This window comes from Diabrotica undecimpunctata, chromosome 3 (assembly GCF_040954645.1).
Source record: "Diabrotica undecimpunctata isolate CICGRU chromosome 3, icDiaUnde3, whole genome shotgun sequence".
Lineage (NCBI taxonomy): Eukaryota > Metazoa > Arthropoda > Insecta > Coleoptera > Chrysomelidae > Diabrotica > Diabrotica undecimpunctata.
Genome location: NC_092805.1, coordinates 109,266,648 through 109,291,698, shown reverse-complemented (window position 1 = coordinate 109,291,698; position 25,051 = coordinate 109,266,648). Strand labels below are relative to the sequence as shown.

The following is a 25,051-nucleotide window of genomic DNA, read 5'->3' as shown; positions in this document are numbered from 1 at the left end:
GTATGTAGTCGCATAACTACACAATAGTATTCTTAATATAAAATGTAAATAATAAGTTATCAGGAAAAAAAACAAATTGAACCACGTCACTAGCTGTCCAAATCGTATAAAATATACGATAAATATTTGTTTTTCCTATGCTAATTATTCTTACGAATCTTACAAATAATGGTTAATGTATAAATATGTAAAAAATATTTTGTGGTGATTTTTTTCTTAAATAGGTGTATGACCATGTTAATTATTAAATTACCTTAATAATGCAATACAATGAATTTGCTACTAAATCCGTAAATAAATTTAATTATAACATTTATTTAGCAAGAATGGCAGTATGTTTAACACAATTTTATACTTCCTACGCAGCAATACTTACGATGATGCTCTGAAAAGTTCTTGACTAGAAAGTGAAAATGACAATTATTTGTTTATGTTTTCAATGAAGCTGTATTTTTCAACGTTCTCCTTCTTCATCCTCCTTCTAATATTGGAGGTTGGGAAATCATAACCGCTATCTTAACCCTACAGCTGCATTTCTAAATAAGAGTTTAGGTGTTAAAAGTTTTTTCTACTCGATATTTTTATGAGTTTTTAGATATTCTATCAAACGCCATATAGTTACTTTCAAAAAACCGGCCAGATGTCATAATATCAATATTATAATTTGCTTATTATGTCTGTCTTTCCGTAATGAAAACCCCAACGCCACCTATCCACAAAAGCTACTACTAATTTTAATAATATATTATACGTCATATGTCACTGGTTTATTATAAAGAAATATTTATTAAGTAAATACTTTTTATTTAATAAAGAAATAACGTTGTTTATAAAGAAATAAAGGCATGTATAGAAAAAAATTTATAAAATAATATGTATTGTGTTTTAATGATTTAAAGCGTGCTTTACAACATTGCTTCGTTGTTCCTTTTCGTACAGATATCATAATAATAATGGAGTAAAAAAATTGATTTGCTAATTGAAGAAGTTTTTCTATATTTTCGTATTTCGTTTTTTTTTCTATAACTAGACTTTATTTGGTATTTTTTTATTTTAATTATGTGTTAACATGCACTTTATTGTTATTTATATTACTAACCTAACCTAACATGTTTGCTTACAAAAAACTATATCTACCTACTAAAAAAAAACGAACGGACAAAGTTTTGAAATAAAAGTGTTAGTGTTTCTATATAAAATTTAATAAATAATAAATATTTAAAATAATAAAAAAATTGATAGTCATTTGGAGATAGGGTTTTAAATAATGTTTTGACTATAAAATTAAAATGAGTGTTTTATGCACATATTAATCAAATATCGTTAGGAGTGGAAAACATGATTTATTTGTAGTGTACAGTTTTACTTCTAACCTATTGTCAACAAGTCTATTATAGAGTGTAAGTAAATCTACTTTAATATTAAAGAATTACTGTTGTTACATCCTTTATATGAAGTCAACTGTTTTAGAGGTATATCATTTTAATTACTACTACCATTAATACATTTTTGGCTAGATAAACACCAAACATTTGCGTACCCCCTTTACATCAATTCCATTTTACAGGATTGTCAACAATTATTGTAGTTGTATTTCAAGTGTATTTAACGTTTGAGTCTATTAACTACTGGTATCATTTCGAAGAGCTTCCTAGAGAATACCAAACAGCTTGATCTTGTTAAACATCTTTGTTAAGACTACAAAACAAAGTACATAGTTATAGTACAAATGCGACACAAAATTTGATTAAGATACTGAAGCATAGTGGATCACTTTGGAATAAGTCGCCCCACTGCTCAATCCTTTTGATACCCTAGGTATCTAGGATGAGTGAATTTTCATCTTTTTCTATGTGCCAGTTGTTTCCGAAATAATAGTGAGGTTCCATACTTAAAACAATGTATATAGTAGTAAACAGAAACTTCTGCCAATTAATTACAGTGACACTAACAGGTCTAGAAAATTGTCAATAAATAAACATACTGTTAAATTTTCAACAAATCTGTGAATAAATATTAAAACTATATACCTAATTACAATCCATAATATGAGCTTTACCTATAAAATATTTACGACAAATGCAAATAAAACCAAAACATCTGATAAAGAAAATGTTTATATTCACAAATTATTGCTTTTAAAATGGATTTAAAGTACACTATCATAATTTAATTCAGTGTAGGGAAATAAAAACGAAATTATGCTGGATGTAGAATTTATTAACGCCATAATTAATTTTTGAAATGAAATGTACTGTACGTACAGTACTTACAAAACAAATGAGCATTAAATTTGAGATATTTCTCGTTAATTAATACTAATCGCAATCCATATCTAAATCTTCCTCATCCTCTAAATCATCTCTTATACTAATTATCACCGGTTCAATATCTTCCTGCAAATTGTCCACCGCAAACATTTTTTCTTGTACTTGGTTGACATAATTATGCCACTTTTCTTTGGATACGCGTTGGTAAGCTTCTTTTATCAACCGTTTTGTCTTTAAAATCGATGTTGTTTGAAGCTACTTACCTTTTCACTTGACTCCACACTCAATCGAGTTCAGCTCGCAATGGTAAGGCGGCAGTCTCAAAATCTTATCGCCATATTTTTCCGCAATTGTTTCAATTTTGTACTTGTCGTACTCGGCTCTAAATGCGACCGCTCAGTATCCAGTAATTCACTTTTGAGTTAATTTTCCTCGAAGAAAATGTTCTTTTCGATTAGCCAATCCTTGATTTGCCTTTTGTTCAACAAATTTTTTCGAGAAATCAAATTTGCGGGAGAGCGTGAAGAAGAACAATCCGAGGTTCTTTTTGGATTGGAGCTTTCAGTCCAATAGAGAGCCCTTTTATGAAGATGTCTCGTGGATTTTTGATTGTTGTGTCCTCCATTCCTTTTTGACTGAAGCACCGACGTTAGTCCAAGACTCATCGGTATAAACAAGGTTTACATTATCCTTCTTTCTCAATGTTTTTATTTGTCTAAGGTACTTCTCCTGGATATGTCTTTTTTTTTCATCATTATCGAATCTCGACCTCTTTTACTATATTCAAAACCTATGTCATTTAGTAACCTACGAAATGTGGTTTTTGAAAATGCTGGTAGCTCCTCAATATCCTTCACTCTGTTCATAACGCTGTCGACGGTTGCTGGATGGTTGCTGGTACGTTTTCAAAAAAAAAAATCATGAATAATTTTCCTTATTCGAGATGTTACTCCCTCATCGTAAGTATTCTCGCTTGAATTGGACTGGAAACTGTTTTTCTTCCTTTTTTGTAGCGGTTTCTGTTCGCCTGTATGGACCTCTTCGCGGATGCCATAAATTTTGCGAACACTCATACCGCATATTTTTGAAACTATCACCATTTTTTAAGTTCAGATGATAGTTCAATACATTTAACACTAAGTACACATTTTACTTGTACACTAAGAGTCATACCCTGTTTGAAATTCATGACAGATACTGGCAACGGCTCCATGATGTAGATACTTTCATCCGCTTGCTAAAGAAAATAGAATAAGAATAGAAGAATATAATAAGAAAATAGAATAAGAATAGATATAGAAAATAGAATAAAATGAAATAAAACTGAGCTTTTATAGTTTTTGCCAACAAGTTTTTGGTTTAATGGCCAGTACCCAAATCAACAAAGAGACATGCTTGCTTTGCGTGGGCAATGGGGATTAAAACTGATTCCCTTTTCCTACTGTCTTTATAATGATCTTTATTTCCCAAAGACAAGCAGTAGGTCCAGAGCGACCAAAGCGTCAAAGTAAAGCAGTAGGTTCAGACCAAATCCCTATAGAAACCTTAAAATGCCTAAATGATGAAACCTTAGACATTTTAGTAGACTTATTTACCTCAGTATACAAAACAGGACACACACCGAAACAATGTTTACTCTCCACCTTTTGTGCTATCTCTAAAAATAGAAACGCTAAATATTCCTGAAAATAATACATGGTCGTATAAATAAAAAACTGGAAGAAGGAATAGATGATAGTCAGTTTGGGTTCAGAAACGGACTAGGAACCAGAGAAGCGTTATTTGCTTTTAATGTGTTAGCTCAAAGATGCATGGATATGAATGTTGATGTGTATGTTTGTTACGTTGATTTTGAAAAAGCATTTGACAAAGTAAGACATTAAAAATTAGTCCAAATTCTAAAAACAAAAAACATAGACTTACGAATAATAACAAACCTCTACTGGAATCAAAGAGCACAAATCGTAATAGATAACGAACCCAGTCCAGAAATTGAAATTAGGAGAGGAGTTAGACAGGGATGTATTATGTCCCCATTACTATCTCAAAGTGAAGGAATAATAATTAACGGAAGATCTATTAATAACATAAGATATGCAGATGACACCGTGATTATGGCAAGCTCTGCTGAGCAACTTGAATTACTGCTAAACAAAACAGTTTCTGTGAAAAATATCGACTAAAAATGAATATAAAAAAGACCAAATACATGATAAAAACAAAGAAAACAAATATACTAACAAACATACAGTTGGGAAATGTACCGATAGAAAGGGTTGATAAATAAAAATACCTAGGAAACTGGATTTCAGACAATAATGATCAAACAACCGAAATAAGAGCCAAGATAGAAATAGCAAGAAATGCATTTGTAAAAATGAAAAAAATTCTCTGCAACAAAGACCTCAGAGTAGAACTGAGAGTAAGAGCACTGAGATGCTAGGTGTTTTCGATACTGCAATATGGACTTGAAAACTGGACATTAAAGCAAGAACACATAAATAAGTTACAGTCCTTTGAAATGTGGTGTTACAGGAGGATGCTTAGAATAGCATGGGCACAGAAGAAAACTAACATGGAAGTATTGCGAGAAATGGGCAAAGAATGCGAAATAATAAATACAATAAAAATAAGAAAGTTACAATATCTGGGACACGTAATGAGGAAACAGCGATATGAACTGCTAAGGCTGATAATACAGGGAAAGATAAGAGGAGGAAGGAGTATAGGAAGAAGGAGAGTGCCATGGTTGAAGAATTTAAGGGACTGTTTTAAATGCAGTTCTATAGAACTCTTCAGAGCAGCAGTAGATAGAGTAAAGATAGTAATGATGATATCCAACCTGCGATCGGGAGACGACACTTAAAGAAGAAGATTGCACAAAGAATGTGTTTACCTTGAAAGCTAATAAAAATTGATAAATATAGATAATCTATCGACAATGAGTTTTTGATGTATTTTACTTTTTTATAGTATTTTTCTTCATGTTATTATTTAGTTCGAGATTTATGGAAAAATGACCTATTTTGCGCTCGTAGCCCTGTTGCCCTTTTACTGTCTCTTATTTATACCTCAATGATTGAATCATGCTTTAGTTGAAACAATAATGATAGTCTTTTATACAACCGTAGGCAATTGTTGTGTGCACGTATATTCTAGTGCTATGATTCTTAAATCCGGTCCTGATGCGCCGCTCGGGGCAAACCGGCAACGTGGTCAGCCGTTCTCTCGTAAGAAATACGTTGCCTATCTTCACTGCATTCTAACTGTGGCTTCTACTATAGATATTTGTTAAGTTTTTTATTACTATTGCTTCAAAAGTCCCTCTAACATTCCATTATCCAATCATAATAATTTTTCGCGCCTTATTCGTTTCCACATTTGTCTGACCGTCGTGCTGTTTTGTTATTAGTTTTTTTCATTTTCTCGAGATTTGTACTACTATGGTTCCATTTCCACATATATTCTCTGATATGCAACATCCGTTAAATGTTAAATTACTTTATGCGTTTCTCTTAGTTTATACTTATTCTGCATACGTTCTTTATCCTTCATAGTCTTGTTCTTCTTCTTCTTCTTCTTCGTGCGGCTAGGATTACTCCTGTTTGTCTGCCTCTTATTCTGTTTCAGTCGTTGTTGACTGTACATTATCTTTCCACCTTTTTTACGGCCTTTCAACGGGTCTTCTGCTATACTGCTTGTTGTTTTTACAGATGTTAGCGGGATGACCCGCTAATCTATCTGGTCCCATTCGGTTTACATGTTTATTCCAGTTTTTTTTCTTGTTTTTATCCACCTGTTAATATTTTGAATTTTGCATTGTTCGCGTATCCTTCTGTTGGTTTGTCTGTCTCTTAATGATATGCCCGTTATTGATCTTAATACTTTCATTTCGATATTGTTGATTTGTTGTTTCGTCTTTTTTGTATCGGTCCTTGTCTCCGCTGCATATGTTAGGATTAGTCTTACTGTTGTCTTGTATACTTTCATTTTGCTTTCTGTGGTCATATATTTATTTCTCCATATGCTTTCTCGGACCACTTACTCTTGCCGCTTTTGATGCTTGCCTTGTGGTCTCTGTTCTTATATCCCTGTCACTAGTGATCTCTACCCCTAGGTAATTGAATTTCATTACTTGTTCTACAATTTTGCCGTCTATTTCTAGTTTGCATCTACGCGGCTCTTTACTGATCATTATACATTTAGTTTTTTCTACTGATATTCTCATATTAAGTTTATTTGCTGTGTTATTGAAGGTGTGGAGCTGCCTTTGTAGGTCATCTTCGTTATCAGCAATTAGTACTGCATCATCGACATAGCATAGTATCGTGATTTTATGCGCTCCCATGTGGTATCCGTGTCGTTTTCTTACTTCGTGAATTATTTGATTCATCACCATTTTGAATAACAATGGGCTGAGCGAGTCTCCTTCGCGGATTCCTCATTTTAGTTCTATGCATTCTGTTTCCCCTGTTGGCATTATAACTCTGGTCTTGTTGTTCTTGTTAATTTCATTAATTGTCCTTATTATCTGATGGTCTATTTGTTCAGCTTGTAATAAATTTAAGATGTCATTTCGCTTCACCCGGTCAAAAGCACTTTTTAAATCTACAAAGCACATGTATGCTGGTTTTCAGTTCCACAGTTCTTCCGGAAGCCTTGTTGTTCATCTGCCATGTTCGCTTTTTCGTCGATTTTATCTTTTATGACTGCCGTTAACAATTTTAATGTGCTATTCATCAGACTAATGCCTCTATAATTTTTAGGATTTCTCGAGTCTCCCTTTTTAAGTATCGGTAGCAGGAGACTTTCCTTCCATTCCGCTGGTACTACTCCGGTATTTATTATATCGACGAATAATTTTAGGAGCCATTTACATAGTGTTGTTCCTCCATATTTTAGCAGTTCATTGTTTATCTTATCAGAACCAGGTGCTTTTCTGTTTTTTAATTTTTTTATTCGTTCTTGTAGCTCTTCTTCTGATATTAGTACTCTATCGTGAGTTTCGGTAATGATTCTTTCTCTGTTCTCTTCTTCTTGTTCTTCATATAATTTTGAGAAATGCTCAGTCCATTGCTCCTCCGTAATGTTATCTATGCGTACAAATTCGTTAATTTCTGTTTTTTGTCTCCTTATCATCTTCCACACTTTTTTCTGGGATTTATAGAGGTCGTATTCCATATCTTTGGTAAATTTCTCCTAGTGTTCTTTTTTGATGTTATCTATTTCTAGGTTTACACTATTCCTAATTCTCACGTAGTCTTCTCGTGCCTCCGGTGTCTTCACTCCTTTGTATGTTAGGAAACCTTGTTTCTTTTCAGAGTCCTTCATAGTGTGAATTTTTCCTATTGCCACTGATTGTTTCGCATGTGCGATTTTTATTTTCTGACTATCATTTGCTTTCACATTCATATTGTTATTTGCGATAAACTTACATATTCAATTTGTTCATTTTTGCTTAAAACTGTGTCTCCTAATTACAATATTATGTTCATACAAACCAAACAAGTAATAAAAATATAATGATTTTTAAATTAGTTTAATTAATTAACTTAAAATTTAATGAAGTAATTAATTTTACAATATAGTATAAACTATACTAAAGAGTCCAGTTCAATATGTTATTGCTTATTATTTACATTTAGAAATAATTGACATATTTTGAAAATTTTCCAGCTGATACAGCGTGTAACATTATATTATCATAATTCTATTTACTGGATTATCTTTTTTACATTCACTGTATAAAGGTATGGGTCAATTGTATACATAAATAGCTTGAGAACGGGTTATAAGTTTGATATAATATAAAATACGAAAAATCCTTATTTTGTATATAGGAAATAAAATATTAGATATATACATAGATAGATTTAAAATTAAAAAAAATGATGCAATCACCTCGGAACATAGACATAACAAACGTAAACAGATAATTGATAAAAGAAGATTAATTATTGACATACATAAATATGAGGCTAGATAAAATAAGAAAAAAATATTTATACTTGAGAAAAATCATAACAAAAATTTTCAGTGAACAAAAACATCAAATTTCAAATTTCAAATTTTGTTGGAAGTTTTATTTAGCGGCATCGGTCAAAAGACTAAAACATTGCAGCAGTATCAAATTGAATGTCTTATTAACTTACAATTATTATGCAATTTGCAAATATTACAGGAAGTCTTTGAAAAAACACATTAAAAATGTGAAACAAAAACGAATGGGGGAAGAATACACTGTGTACCGTGTACACAACCCTGAAGTTGTTAATTACATAACAAAGAATAGTCCAGGCGGGATCGGATGAAGAGCAGAACAGAATGGACATTTTCCATAGGAGTCTCTAGTTTTTGCTAGAATCACTTCAGGATGTACCTTGTATCAATAGTCACGATATTCTCCAGTCGCTAACCTTACATAATATTTGGCTAGCTAGAAATTGTAAATTTAATGTATAATGTTTAAAAAATAGCAATAATTGGGAAAAAAGTGCAAAAAATGGAGTTTCTCCTTTAAATTTTTTCGATCCCTTAAACATAACTTAATTTGAAGGACCGCTTTGTAATTAAATCCTGGTAACTTTATTACTAGCGGACCAGATAATCGGCGATATATTTTACACTACCTTTATGAATAACATTTTACTGCTCTGTTGCTTCAATCAGCACCGTTCAACAAGTTATCGTTTATTGGTTTTAATATTTTATTGCAATAGTACGACTACGGAATATTTATTTAAACAGTGAATTTATTACATGTTAATTTTTTTTTTATTTCTTCTAACGTATCGTATAATGTAGGTTTACCCAATAATCAAAGTTATGCCTTTACAAGCACATATTATTTGAAAAATAAAGAGTAAATACCATGTGTCATAATAATTGTAATCTCCTTTATATACACTTTAAAAATTTGTTTAGTAATGTATTTCTTAAATCCACACAATCATTGAAAAATGATTCATGCTGCTTAAAAATATCTTTCTGTGAACGACACTGTCATCGACAAAGTAGATCAAATTCAAACGTCATCATATTTCTCTTCTGTTTATCGTTAAAAATTAATTGATGGTCGTGGGTTGTATTGGTGTTATTTAATAATTTAACAAAATACATAATCAGCAAAAATCTTATTTAAAACATGCGAACGGTTTTTGCAATCACAATGTGCAGTGTTTATGCTTGTTTTGCATTGGCTGTTAAATAATTTGTGTTCGACTGTTTCGTCTGTTGTACAACCCTCGTCCTTTTTAGCGTGTAGTAGTTGTATATAAGTACCTATTTTTTATAGTAGTGTAGTGAAGCGGTACTTTAAAGCAAAATGAGTAATTTGGGAAAATAAAATACAGTCAAAACGTAGAGTGTTATCTCCAGAAGAACGGCGTTTAGTTCTAAAAGTCGAAAGTTATTTCAATTTGGAAAAAGAATAATATGGGTCCATTGACATCTGTTATGGCAGAAACGCACATGCGATGCTTGCGGTGTCTCAGAGAGGATATTCCGAAGAATTAATAACATGAGTGAGGATGAAATAAATAAAGTAATCAAGAGAAATCGTCGGCATCCAAAAACTTTAGATTTGCACCAGTCAATTAAACTTGCAATTAAAAATATATATATATATATATATATATATATATATATATATATATATATATATATATATATATAATATGTATAAAGCCAAAGAACATGTAACAGTTAGTGCTGGTTACGAAAAATAAAAGACAAGGAACTGTGTAATATTAGTTTAACAAGTTTGTGGAGAGTGCTGAAACATTTAGGTTTTCGATATAAAAAGACAAATAATAGACAAGTATTGTGTGAACAATACATGAACAATAAAACGTCTGGTAGTCCGAGGCAAGTTGTATTTTTAGATGAAACTTGAATTTTCGCTTAAGAAAATATCTCAAAATTATCCTGGCAAGATGGCACCACGAAATGTTATTCTTCTAGTCGTTCCGGTAATGGTAAACGCTACATTATACTTCATGCTGGAAATGATGAAGGTTTTATTCCTGACGCTAGTTTAAGTTTTTTGTCCACAAAGAATACAGGTGATTACCATAGAAATATGAATGCAAATATTTTTGAAGAATGGTTTGAAGAAAATTTGTTAAAAAAATTGGAGCGACCATCCATAATAGTGTTGGATAATGCATCCTACCACTCAAAAGTAGAAGAGAGATTTCCTTCAAGCAGATGGACAAAAGAAGAAAAAATAAAGTTGTGGTTGACAGAAAAGAAAATTTATCACAGTGACATATTTTTAAAAGTCGATTTACTTCAAACGTGTGGAGAGCACAAAATTCAAAAGAAATTTGTTACTGACCAAATGGCTCTTAAATATGGCCATGAAGTTCTTCGACTTCCGCCCTACCATTGCCACTATAATGCAATTGAGTTAGTTTGGAGTATAGCCAAAAATTTTTATGATAAACATGCATCCAAAACAACAGATGACGCTAGCGTTCTTAGTTTATGGAAAATATCGCTAGAACAAATAAAGGCAGAACAATGGCAAAATTGTATTAGACATACGGAAGACATAATCGTTCAGTCTTTTCAAATCGAGCGAGTCATAAATGAGGTCCGGCCTCTAATTATTCAGATAGACAATTCAGATAGTGACGACTCTGATAGTGAAATATCAGACAGTGAATAGGACAAATCGTTTGCTAAAAAGAAGTAACAAAAAATGTTTCGGGAATTCAGTTCGGACTTTGTGGTGTATTTTAGTTAAACGATAAAGTACCTTCGCTCTAATTACTGGACTGCATACTCTCAATAGCTTTTTTATTAATTACTGGACTACACGTGTTTAAACATTTTGTTTTGCTGAAAATTCGGAAGTGATTTAGTGCCAATTTGTTTCAAAGTTATATTTAATGCAATGTCTGCAGAAAGTAAAGTCTTGGATATATTTTATTCAAATTTGGACATACCAACAACTTGGCAAGTATTTTCCAATTTAACTGCATGCAAAACCATTCATATAATTTTCACTCTACACACAATAGAGACTTACAGAAACCTTGATAAACATTTGATGTCGACTAATAATTTCGAGTATAACGAAATATTCCGTCCCACTTCTTTTAACACGCCCTGTGTATACATATTATATTCATTTGATTTGCCTTTGATACAGTAAAATCCAATATTATTACTGAACATAAAATACAGGAAATTAAACATTTTTACTTTTCAAGCGATCGGAATTAAATATTAACGCCCCACTGTTTGAGACCCACTGATCATGATCATATCTTAATTACATATCGTCCGTCATAGAGTAAAAAGATATACGACTGAAATATGTGCTAAATTTCGTTAAGATCCGATTTAAATTTCTTAAAGTGCGTTTGAAAGCTTGAGCCCTTCTTTATATGTAAAAAACATTTAGACTATTTAAAGCTTCTTTTGGGCCCAACATAAGTTTGAAAATTTGCAATTTTTTTACAGACCCTGGATTGCAAAATGATTATGAAAATTTTTTTAAATTAATCCTAACAAAATTTATCACACGTTTCAGTCGTATTATAAAGTTTTTCTAGGCGAAATATGAAGGCTCTAAATTATGTCTAAGGTATTGAAAAAAACTTCATTTTTATGCACTTTTTTGCGATAGTTGCACATCTTAATTCTATTAGTGTATACAGTTTTTTATTGGTCGTTCTTGGAGTAGTATGTTGTATTGTTTTTCGCTCTTATCCGATCCGATCCATATTATTAATCTTTATATTGCTTTCTACTTTATTATTATGTAATACATTATTGTTTTTAATTTTCTCGTTTCTTGTCTCTTCGTGTATTTATAAATTTCTTTGTGTTTGTAAAATCCAGTAGTAATTTTTAGGTTATATAGTTCGCAGGTTTTATCAGCTGTTTTCCGCTATCGTTTATACTGTCCTCTGCGAATCTCACTATTACCTTGTAGTTTTCTCTTCTACCTTTTCTAGCATTAAGATCTCCTACTATTCTTAGTTCCAAATTTTTCTTGGTAAATTCTATTTGATGTTGCAGTTGTTACATGACATTTCCATTTTCTCTGATGAGTCTGTCGGCAATTTTTGCATACAATCCAATAATGAAGAGTATCCAATAATGAATATTTATATGAATTATTTTAATTATAAAAAAGTTTATTGAATCCCATATTTGTGATTTTATTTTTGCAGTACTTTTTGATAAGTATTCTTGGCATTTCTTTCCGAACTCCACTCCAACATTGCATATCATCGTCTACATTTTCTGCCCGTTCCCGTTCTGTTTGTCGTTTGTGGTATTGTCACTCACTCATTCACTCACAACAAAACAATAACTCAATAAGCCCAAAACCCCTGCTCCAATGAAAACGCATTCCAGGAAGAAAAAGACCTGTTAACAAAGGTTTTAACAAAAAATAATTATCTATTGTCATTTGTAAACAAGGAAATTCAGAAGAGAAAAGAAAGGAAACAATATACCACCAACAGCAATCCATAAATGCTTACAAGAAGAGATTTAAATATGACAACAATACCATATGTAATGCGGCTTTATACCAACAATAAATTCACCAAGAAGTTCATGTCGCTTTAAGGTCAAATTTGACGTGTGTAAAGCACAATTTGACATCCAATTTTGCCGTGAATAAATTCGTGAAGAAATTGACAAAATAGAACTATTAGAAATAATATGTCCTATTTTTCTCATTTATTGGACGTGAATTCAGTGTAACTAACCTATGTCGATTTGGCGCAAAGTAGGGATAATAATTATTCTGTTTTTGATTATTTTAATTATTTAGATTGATTTTAAATTCTGATAATTTTGTATACTTCCTGGATATGTTTTAAATACTTAATATATAGTAATATTTTTTTTTGAACCAGGTATGGATAATTCTATATTATTGATAGGATTTTTAAATTCTCTTCAGATTAAGTCCACTCGTCTATTTTTTCCACTAAAACAATTCACCAAGAGATCCTGAAAATGTGTATAATGAATTCCAGATATGTAACAGAATGTGTATGGAAGGGAAAGTTTCCCATTTTAACCAATGGAAGTGACTGTACAGTTGAAATGATGCAATTGAAAAATCAAAGTGGAGACAATTTTAAAGATGAATTGCTAAATAAAGACATTATTGAACTTCCTTAAGTTGAAGATATTTGGGAGCCCTATAAAATATGTGTTATGGGAAAACCTCAGAAGGATCATTAATATACATCTATTTTTTGTTTGTTTTTTATTAAATTTTTCTTTGCATAATTTAATTTTTAAATCTAATAAATTTATTTCTCTTCAGTGCATGTCTTCTGCCATTTCCATTTCTCTAACATGTTTCTGTTGTGTCCTGTTTTTCTCTTTTTCTACATGAAGCCGTTGGCCTGCTACTAGTTTTGTTCTTTCTTCAAATAGGCTCACTACCATCGATATATAGTATAGTATATCGATGTTCACTGCTTTATTATTCATAGTTTCCTTCCTAAATTGACTATTTTTCTTTAAAAATGCAGGATTCCATATCCTACGGATAAAATCTGTAAATATGATGTTTTATCTATAATATAAAAATGAATCGCAAAATGTGTTCTTTTTTTAAATTGTTCCTCAAAGTCTAAGAATGGTTTTTACGGCGAGAAAAATTCGAATAATTTCCGGGAAAACCCTAAAACAGCCCTTTTCTTTTTCCCATACAAATATTTTCGAGCGGTCTGTTCGGTCCGGTGAACACTTTGAAAGAATTAATTCAAACAAATCTTCCACTATTGAATGAACATATATTTGATACACTTATGAAAGTAACAAATGATAAAACAGGAGGGATTTACTTCTTAGATGCACCTGGTGGCACAGGAAAAACTTTTATGATTTCATTGATATTAGCAACAAAATTGCCATTACACATGTAAAGCAACGAAACTCCAACCTGCAACATTTCGAAAAACTCTGCAATGGCAAAGGTTTTGCAGCAATGTGAATTGATTGTTTGGGATGAATGCACGATGGCACATAAAAAATCTTTGGATGCTTTAGATAGAACCTTACAAGATCTACGGAGCAATCATAACCCATTTGGTGGGGAAATGATTTTATTAGCAGGAGATTTTCGTCAAACATTGCCAGTGATTCCACGATCAATGCCAGCTGATGAATTCAATGCATGTTTAAAGTCTTCCAATTTGTGGAAACATGTCAAGGTATTACACTTAGGCAAGAATATGCGTGTCGAGTTGCAAAATGACCACTCTGGAGACATTCTCTAAACAACTCATTGACATTGGTAATGGCAAATTTCCTATAGACACCTTGACTGGTTGCAATAACTTTCCTCAAAGTTTTTGTCAGTTAACTCGATCAAAAGATGAACTTATTCAAAAGGTGTTTCCAGATGTTGCTCAAAATTACAGAAACCATGATTGGTTTAGCGAACGGGCTATAATGGCTACAAAAAAAACATAGATGTAAAATGAATTAAATTTCAAAATTCAAGAACAAATTACAGGCGAATTGAGGATATATAAATCAGTTGATTCGGCCACTAACCAAGAAGATGTCGTCAACTATCCGCCTGAAGTTTTAAACTCGCTGGATTTACCAGGATTGCCACCTCACAATCTTCAGTTAAAGGTTGGATCGGTAGTTATAATGTTGAGAAATATCAACCAACCGCGTCTTTGCAACGGCACACAGTTAGCGATAAAAAAATTATAGAATAACGTGATAGAAGCAACTATACTGAAAGGAAAGTATAAAGGAGAAGACGTTTTGATACCACGCATCCCAATGATTCCGACTGATGTACCATTTGAATTGAAACGACTACAGTTTCTAGTGCGGCTTGCTTTGGCTATGACCATAAATAAGTCCCAGAGGCAATCATTAGGTGTTTGTGGTATTAATCTAGAAAACCCATGTTTCTCAAGTGGTTAATTGTATGTTGTCAGATTTGTTTGTATATTCACCAGGTAATCAAACGATAAACATTGTATATCATAAAGCACTACAATAAAAATAAAACAGATTTTTGTAAATAATTATGATTTACTTGATTTACAATAAAGCGATTACTGAAAATACTTATATACCTTTTTATTTCATTATTCTTTATTACATCGGTTATTAACCCTATGTTAATAATAATAATAATAAATAATTAATTATCTCTATGTTTTGTCATTGAAGCACCCACTTTATAAATATTTGTCACCTTTAGGTTACCACTATCCCTTTAGATTATTTTTTAATCAGGTTTAAACCTTAAGTTCCCCTCTTAGTTTGAAGCCCTTTGGCAGACATCCCAGTCGGGGTTTTTAATGGGTCCAAAAGGGTGGCTAAAGTTCGTGGAAGCGAAGATATTTAGGTCACCCGAGCTGACCCTTACACACCACCCTGTCATCATGGTGACGGTTCTGTTCACGAGAATTAAAGAAATAAACTGCCACATTCCAAATCTATTTGACAGAACGAAGTCTGTCGGGTCCGCTAGTTTAGAATAAAATCATAGTTGTTTAAGTATACCAAATATTAAAATTAGCTGTTATTATGATTCTTCATTTACCATTTAAATTATATAATATTTAAAAATTATTGTATTTTTATATATTTAGTTTAGTCCTACCCTACCCTACTATTCAATATAGCAAATTGTAATATGTTAAAGACAAATCATTAAAATTGAAAAGAATCAGCTCCCAAACTAGTGGTAGAGTATTACTGGTTATTTCCATTTTTTATTTATTTTTAAGTATTCATTTTTTTAAAACTAATCCTTTGGATTAGAATTCTACATACCTATCTCAATATTCTAATAATAATCATATACATTTATATTTGGTTTGTCTTGAGAATATATTATCAATAGCTGTTAAAATAATATAAAAAGTATTGTACCTTCCTTTCTTTTTTAGTTCGACTTGGTCCAGGTATTGGATTTAAATAAATGCTTTCATCATTTTAAAAGTCAAAATGATTTTATTAACATTTCTACTAACTACAGTTAATTTTTAGTATGTAATGAATGATAGATTTTCTTGTTCTATTATATAAAGGAATAAAATTATTACTTTTTCTGTTTTTTTACTTTATTGTCCTTATTTTAGTTATGTGAAATTGTCTTCTGTGTCTAAAAATCAACAGTTTCCACAAATTACATGTAGTACATATTTGAAATTTTTACGTCTTGTTCAAGCTCTTACACTTTACTAAACTTGAAATATTTTTTTTACTTCTCCTTAATCAATATTTTCTTTCTGAAAGAATTATATTGTTTTTTGATTATACAGTATACTCCCTCTATAACGAACACGGTTATTACGAGGTTTCGCTTATAACGAGATACATTAGATGTCCCGTGAAATTTCTATTGAACTATAACCGTCTATAGCGAGGCAAATTTGGTTATAACGAGAGAAAATAAGATCCAAAAACGTGTTTTTTACGTGTTTGGTCTGGTCGTGGCTATAAATAAATACCTACCTTTTCAAACAGCCCCTCAATAAACTTAACTGCAGCCCGCAATAAACTTCTTTACAATGAATAAATACAACTGTTTCACATGTTTAGAAAATATATGATAGAATGATACTGGACCATTTAAAGCAGTTAAAAATTACAGAGTTCTTAAAATTGCAGAAGCAATAGTTTATTATGTTATCCTTGAAAATACGCTTTATACATTATGTAGTTGGAAAAAAATATAAGTACAGATTTTTTGTTTTAACGTATATCATTGATAATAAAAGTAAACAACTCTTTTATGTTTTAATATATTTCATTGACAATAAAAGTAAATAACTTTTTTTCAAAAACGCCATCCAAACAATATTTATTAGCATCTTATATTGCTCCGAATGGCTTCACTATAGGAAGTTAAAGGTTTAGAAAACTACAGATTCATATGTATGCACAGTATTATTATTGTCTGATATAACGAGATCGGCTTATAACGAGGTAATTAGTCTGTCATTTCAGTTCTCGTTATAGAGGGAGTCTACTGTATATCTTTTTTCAAACAATCAATAAATAATAACGTCTTATAATAAAACCATTGGTACCACTGAAATAATGGCCTTTGATGTAAAAATTTATTTGAAGTCAAAGAAACTTTTACATCCAAGATATTCACGAATTTATTGACACAGAAATTGATGAATAAATTCATGAATTTCTTCGTGAATTTATTGTTGGTGTAAAGCCCGCATAAAGAGCTTTCAAAACAACCAACAAACAGATCTATTCTGTCCAAACCAAAACCCAGACCAAACAACACCCGAGAGAGATCAAAGAACTGCATCTACAAAATACCTTGTGAATGTAAAGATACACAAACATACCTGGGACAATGAACACAAAGAAAGATCCATCAATAGTGAAAAAAACAGACAGCAAAAAAAGAAAAATTAAAGAAGCAGAGACACATCATCTGCAATTATACATAATACATAAACGCATAATGCATATACATATAATACATAACATACAAAAAATCAGAGTTTGGTAGCATCCTGAGAATAACACCACCCTTAGAAGTTTCAACTAAAGCATGGTTATTTGCCCACTAGATCGAGGTCAAGTAAGTTTTGGCTAAACAAAAAGTACTTTTTTGTTTAGAAACTCCATATTTTAAAACAATCTACTTTTTTGAAAACGATTTTATACTTCCTATATACGAATACTTAACTATAACCTGCCACAGAAAACAATTCAGAATCTCTTTAAAACGCATCAATGTTAAAATCATAGCGTGCAATTAATTATGACCTGCGTAAAAATGAATTCTTCTAAATCGCGACATAAATCAATATTCTTCTATCGAAGAAATTTTTAATATAATTAGTCGTTTTTTCCCTGCCTACAATGTCATCGATCATGGCGCACCCTGTATAAGTCAAATAGACGTAAGAAAATAATAACACCAATATTCCATAAGTATATAAAAATATGTCTTCTCTTATCAATAATTACTAGTTATCATAACATGTTTCTTGTAAATGTTGATATTGGAGACTTTTTCATGAATATAATAAACAAGATTACATTGAAAATCTCAGTTTACAAATTAATATTGTCGAATATAAGTCATTTTATTAAATATCCTGTGATACTGTGTTAACGAATTTAAACAATGGTGAAACTACGGGATTCAGAAAAGAAACCTCTACTAATGAGGAAAAGCTTTGGTTCATATTACAGGTACAAATATTACTTTTTTCAATAATGATGTTGGTAACTAATAATAAAGAAGTTCCTCAAAACTAAGGAGTCTTTTTTAGTAAATTTACACGGTTTTGTTTTTTTTTAGATTATTTATAATATCACTGCTTGTTTGTTTATGTCATTGCTAAGTCACAGACGTCAACGTCAATGATTTGTATATATATATATATATATATATATATATATATATATATATATATATATATATATCACGTTCCTTTATATAGGTCGTAAACCCTATAACAGTATTTGTTTAATATATCATGTAATTGTATCTTTTGTATTTTGGATTTTAGTTTTGCCAAGATCATTTTTTAAGAACACCCTATTTAGATCACCTGAAAAGAGATCGTTAGCAAAAAGCAAGCAATTCAACAGTACATCCTTAATTTTCTGTTCCAACAACTTTTTAATTCTTATTTTCCTGTTTTGTCTGGATATAATAGTTAATTTTTTTTTAATTCTGTTAATAGGCTTTTCCAATCCCTGAACATCAGAAATGTTTTAAGAATATTTTCCTTCGTTTTTTATAGTACAGTATTGCCCAAAATAAACAGTACTGAACTTGTAATTATTTTATTGTTTTAAAAAATACATATTATTGACACTTTTTGATGATTTGTGGCGCCCGTTTAAAAACGGCAGTTTTAGCCATTTCCCAAATGTATGCGTCTGGAGATGTTAAGTCTGGAGAATGTGCAGAATATGGAAAGTCAGTAAATCGTGAAATGAATTTGTTTGGAAAATGTCCCTGAAGCAATTGACTAACTTGCGACAGCAGTATGGCAAGTTGCCCTATCCTGCTGGAAAAATTGGTCTCAAAATGCCAAATTACGTGCACGACAAAATTGAAGGAGATCAGGGATAAAGCGTGTTAAAATTAGTATGTATATCTGTTGATTAAGTGTGACTTGCCTACCATTTTCTTCGATAAAGTATGGACCAATGATTCCATGTTCCGGAACTGCACACCAGACACTCATTTTTGCGCTATGTAAAGGAACTTCTTGAACTTCATCTGGTCTGGCAAAGCCCAGAAATCGATTTGTGCTACGATTTACATGGCCTGACAAATGAAGGTATGCTTCGTCTGAAAACTATACATTTTTCAAAAATTCAGGATTTTCATACTGTAATACAAGAATTCTGGCACAATATTCCACTCTACTGTGATAATCCCTGGGATGTAATTATTGATGTACCTGAGTCACATACGAAAATGCACCCAGCTCCTTCAGGATTCTTATCAAGGAAGTTCGTTTTAAGCCAAGATGGAACGCTGTTCTTGTCTGGCAGGCTTTCAAATTTTCCAAGATTCGCTCAAAAATACGTTCATGGTTATCGTTGTTGTTAACTATCCTGGGACGCCCTGAGTTTCCTTTTCGTTGGTACAATACATTACCCGTATTTCTAAACTTTTTAACAACCTTCAAAATTACAGCATTACTTGGAGAACGTTTATTGAACCGGTGTGTAAATTTATCACACACGTATTGAAGACTTGCACTATTACGTCGGCCGATTCCGTATGAGCGAAAATAATGCTCCACAAGAAACACTTTCTCGTCTGTCCTTAATAGGCTTAAGGCCTTAATAATTAATTGTTTAAGGATTACTTGACAGGTCTATACTAGTTAATTTGAATATGACAGCGCGCACAAAAAGACATCTTTGTTTCAGTTTCAGTACTGTTTATTTTGGGCAATACTGTATTTGTCTCACACAAATTATGTTATCCAGAGGCAAGCATCCCACTAAAACACCTTTCTGAATTTCGTTAAAATCGTCAATTTTTTTGTTTTATTTTCTTTTTGATTACTTTTTCAATTACTCTTACAGTAGCTGGGATTACGCTTACGGCTCCATAATTATTATTACTATCCACTTATTTCTAATCTATTATTACTTATCTATTGGTACTTGTGCGTCAATTTATATTTTATTGAATAGCTTTATTTTTATCAGTCTCAAGTTGTGACTTTCAGTAATTCATATTTCACCAACCCTAGGTGTTCCAATATTTTTGGTTGGTTTCAGTACATCTTCAGCTACTTGTACTTTTCGACAATATTATATCCATTCTTTGTTTCTTGTAGTAGTTGCTGATAATGGTGTGTAAATTGTGTTCTGTTGTTGTGAAAATATAAGAACTTTGTTCAATACTGCTCCGTGTTTTTTAATTCTTCCAAGCTTCCCTTGACTTATTGTATCACAATTCTTGTTATTCGTATGCGGTACATACGAGTTGATACCAATTCATACACGGAAAGTTTGACGAATTGTGTTCCTTTATCATATATGTATATGTATATATATATATATATATATATATATATATATATATAAGAAATAGTGGATATTATTGACTGTCGATATAAACAAACAACACAGTTTATTAGGGCTGCAGTCAGAAGGTTTGGCCGGGATGTTACTCAAAAGAGTGTTGCCCTAATAAACTGTGTTGCTTGTATATATATATATATATATATATATATATATATATGTATATATATGTATATATATGTATATATGTCTATGTTCCGAAAGGTTTTCGCGGTTAGTACAATTAATCCCAGAGCTAAGATTAATACTATTACAGGAATTAATATTAAACTCAATAGTCTTGCGGGTTGAACCACGTCGATTATCATTGTGTCGAGCTTTCGACATCCTCTTCGATGTCTTCTACAGGAACTCCGAGGCCTCAGTCTCCCGAGCGCTCACACACTACTACACTGATCACTTACCAATGCATTACTGGTGACATGGTTTGGGTGGAGATTAGCATGGGGATTGGCGCGGGGGTTGACGCAAACAGTGCTGACAGTAGGATTATGATTGACGGGTGGAGTGGACGATATTTTCTTTATGAGAGGTCTCCAAGTCGAAGGTAACCGTATGCCGTCATCTCTTTTATTGAGACAATTTGGCCTTTTTTTAATTTTTATGGCTTCTCGGATAATTCTTGGTTTATAGAAGCGGATAGGGCTATGGTTCTGGAGTTTTAAAACTGGAAAACTTTTCAACGAATGCAATACACTGATGATTTTGCTAAATTTTGTTGTTTTTAACTATATTTTTTACTATTTCCTCTATAATTACATTATAGAGCACTGCTGATATAGGCGCCTTTTGTTTGAGAACTCCTAGTTTAAATATTTTGCTATATTAATAAACTGTTTGGTATTTGTCACTGGTTACACTTCTTTCAGTAGCGTTACCCATTTATTATGTTTACAGTCTTTTTTTGAGGTGAGAATCTTCAAAAGACCTCTGGGAAGATGTCCTAGGTGTGTTGGATTTGGACCACTACGCTTCACCGTAACTGACCTGCTACTATCTAAACAACTTACCCCCTCTTTCTCCAACCGACGGGCCTCGGACAGCTCTTAGCGAGCATTACCGCCTGACCGCCGTTAGCTTTGCTCATAGCTCTCATCTGTCGCTCTCCTTCTGCGCTCCGTGATTGTCATAGCATCTCAGTCGCGCCATCTTACCTACGTCTGCACTGGATTTGGTTTGTAAGCTAACCATCCTTGTGCAGAGCGATAGGCAGAAAGGAGCAACCGCGCCGTTATTTCAACCATCTTGAACTTAACGAGAAACATCAGACAACAGGTAAAAGCAACTCCAGACAATCATACTCCACTTCCGGGGAGTGGAGTATGATTGTCTGGAGTTCTGTCCATTCATCCCTTCATCTACACCAGCCCATTACTTAGTAATAGGCTGCTCCAAAAGAAGATATAGAATACACTAGACACAAGTAGAAACAAAACAACATGTATGTAAATTGATTTGTGCAATGTAGTCAAGTTCTTTGAGAATTCATTTAAGATTTCCACCATTTGTCGACCACTTGAATACTAACTGTAGGATATTACTTACCTTACTAGGATACTAAATATAAGTGAGAAAAAAAACTTTCAACAAAAAAAAGAAATATTTTTATTAAAACTATAATAATCGGGCCAAAACGTAATAAAAGATAAAAGTGTTTTGATTGTGATTAAACATGTTAAATTGATTGTGAACTATATTTAGTACAGCACCCCATTATGACACCAAATTATTGCAAAGAGTGTCAATAAACGTGTTACTCATGCATAATAAACATTGACTGATTGGTAAAGTAACAACACATATTGTTGATTTATTTTTGTTATAATTAAATATGTTCATTTGATATTTCTTTTTCCAATTAACAACAGATAAGAGTTCTCTAATTGACATAAATTTAGTATTTAGGAACAGTTACTGTATTTTTCCACGAATAAAATTAAAATAAATATGTTCACTATTATCGTCATTTAATTCAGAATACAACGATTTGTGCATGTTTTTTATTCGACACTAACTGTTGACTTCCGGACGTCATGTGAGAAGATCTATACAATCTTTAATTATTATACTTTTGTTGTCATATTTCGTTAATATTTCCTGACAGTTTTTCTAAAAGAATTAGTGAAACTTTCATATTGTCATCAACCAGTATCTTGTTCCGTATAAATACGAGAACCGTCAAACGGCACTGAGGTCTCAATCTGCCTACTCCTCAGTGTCGAGTGACGTCAAGGTACGGAACAAGATACTGTTACGTCACGAGTGAGGGGAGTAGGCAGATTGAGACCCCGAACTCGAACGGAACCGTATCACTCTTGATAATGGCTCCAAAATGGGTGCCGAAACGTCGAGTAACAAATTCTCAACGCGGTTCTTCCCGAAAACTTAGTAATTTTCATTCATCTGACCGCGGAAATTTATCCGAACATATAAATATATATATATATATATATATATATATATATATATATATATATATATATATATATATATATATATATCTTATATATATATATATATATATATCTTATATATATATATATATATATATATATATATATATATATATATATATATATGTATGTATATACACTTCTCTAAGAAATTAACGCACCACTTCAATAAATTAATTTTATTTGTAAACAGGCAAAGAATAAAAAATAATACTTCGCCAGATTTATTTTACATTTTATTAGTAATTATAACAATTTGTCTAATCATCAGAAAATGTTGAAGTACAGGAGAAAAAAAAATAAAACGGAAAATTCTAAAAAAATAATGATAAGAAAAGTAAACTAAAATATGAAAAAAGTCTTAATAACGAGTGTTTCCCCCTCTACTACGTATAAGAGCCTCACATCGTTGGCCCATAGTTAAAATTAATTGCCGTATTTCATTTTGGTCTAGTTCTCTCCAAATCTAGATCAGCCTCTCTCCCACTTCCTGTAAGTTGTTTGGTTGGATCGGTGTCGCTCTTAATCGCGTACCAAGGATATCCCAGAGAATTTCAATCGGATTTAAATCCGGACTATGTGCTGGCCATTCCATAGTGTTAATTTCTACCTCTTCTAGATAATTTCTGACGATCTGTGCAGCGTGAGGTCTGGCATTATCTTGCATTAGTAAGAAATTTTCACCGATATAAGGAGCGAATTGTACTACATGTTACTCCAGGATCTCCAATATGTACCTTTCAGCTGTAACAGTTACATTTTGTATGACCACTAGGTCCGTACGTGCGGGCAAAGAAATACCACCCCACCCCATAACTGATCCTCCACCAAAAAATGTGGTGTGAGAAGCTACACTGAGCATATCGTTCGTTGGGTCGTCGCAACACACGAACACGTCTGTCGTTATTGTACAAACGAAATCGGGATTCATTAGTAAATAGCACTCGTTATCAGTCAGCCTTCAACCAATTAACGTGTTCTCTGGCAAAATGTAGTCTCCCCCTTCGATGCTCTGCAGTTAATAGAGGACCTCGAGCGGCAATCCTAGGTGTTGTATTCCATAAGTCGCTGGCGAAAAGTTTTAGTACTAATTTGTATAGCATGCACGTCTCGAAGAAGAATTTGTAGACTTAGATGTGTTACAAAACGTTGTCGAAGAGCAGAAATTCTTAAAAATCGATCTTGAATAGGGGTAGTTACCCGGTTTCGTCCTTGCCCTGGTCTGCGAGTATGATCCCCTGTTTCGAGGAATCTTTCTAACACCAGTGAGACGGATGTGTGGGACACATTAAACCGACGACCAATTCTCCGGTAACTCCAACCTTCCTCTGACAGTATCACTTCTTGGGCTCATTCATCTCGGGTTAAATTACGTGACTGACACTCCATAATAAACACAATTAACAATAATCAACAATTAAACAGTAGCCGAATAAAATTCGTGAACACTTGGAAATTAGTATATTTATAGAATTAGTACATTCTTTGCTTCTTTTTGTTTTGTTGCAAAAAGAACTATAGCGATAAAACACAGTCAATAAATATAGAGTATACGAATAGCATATACAAGGGGCATGCAAAATATAACATTACAATGGAAATTTTTATTAACGCTTATAAAATATTTTAATATTTCAAAGTGGTGCGTTAATTTCTTGGTGAAGTATATATATATATATATATATATATATATACACTTATATATATATATATATATATATATATATATATATATATATATATATATATAGTTTTTAACAATCGCTACAT

At 32.0% G+C, this 25,051-nt stretch overlaps 1 protein-coding gene across 5 annotated transcripts in view; it reads left to right on the top strand.

Annotated features, from left to right (window-relative positions):
* Positions 1-25,051, top strand: part of LOC140437210 (prestin-like) — a 187,785-nt gene that overhangs the window by 102,857 nt on the left and 59,877 nt on the right. Inside the window, exon 1 of one of the 5 annotated variants that reach the window (XM_072526580.1) lies at positions 18,307-18,461. The exons of the other annotated variants lie outside the window; for them this stretch is intronic. Within the exon in view, the coding sequence (XP_072382681.1) occupies positions 18,394-18,461 (68 nt within the window). The 5' untranslated portion in view covers positions 18,307-18,393. Of the gene's footprint in view, positions 1-18,306; positions 18,462-25,051 lie in introns of those variants that run through there. 5 annotated transcript variants of the gene reach the window in all.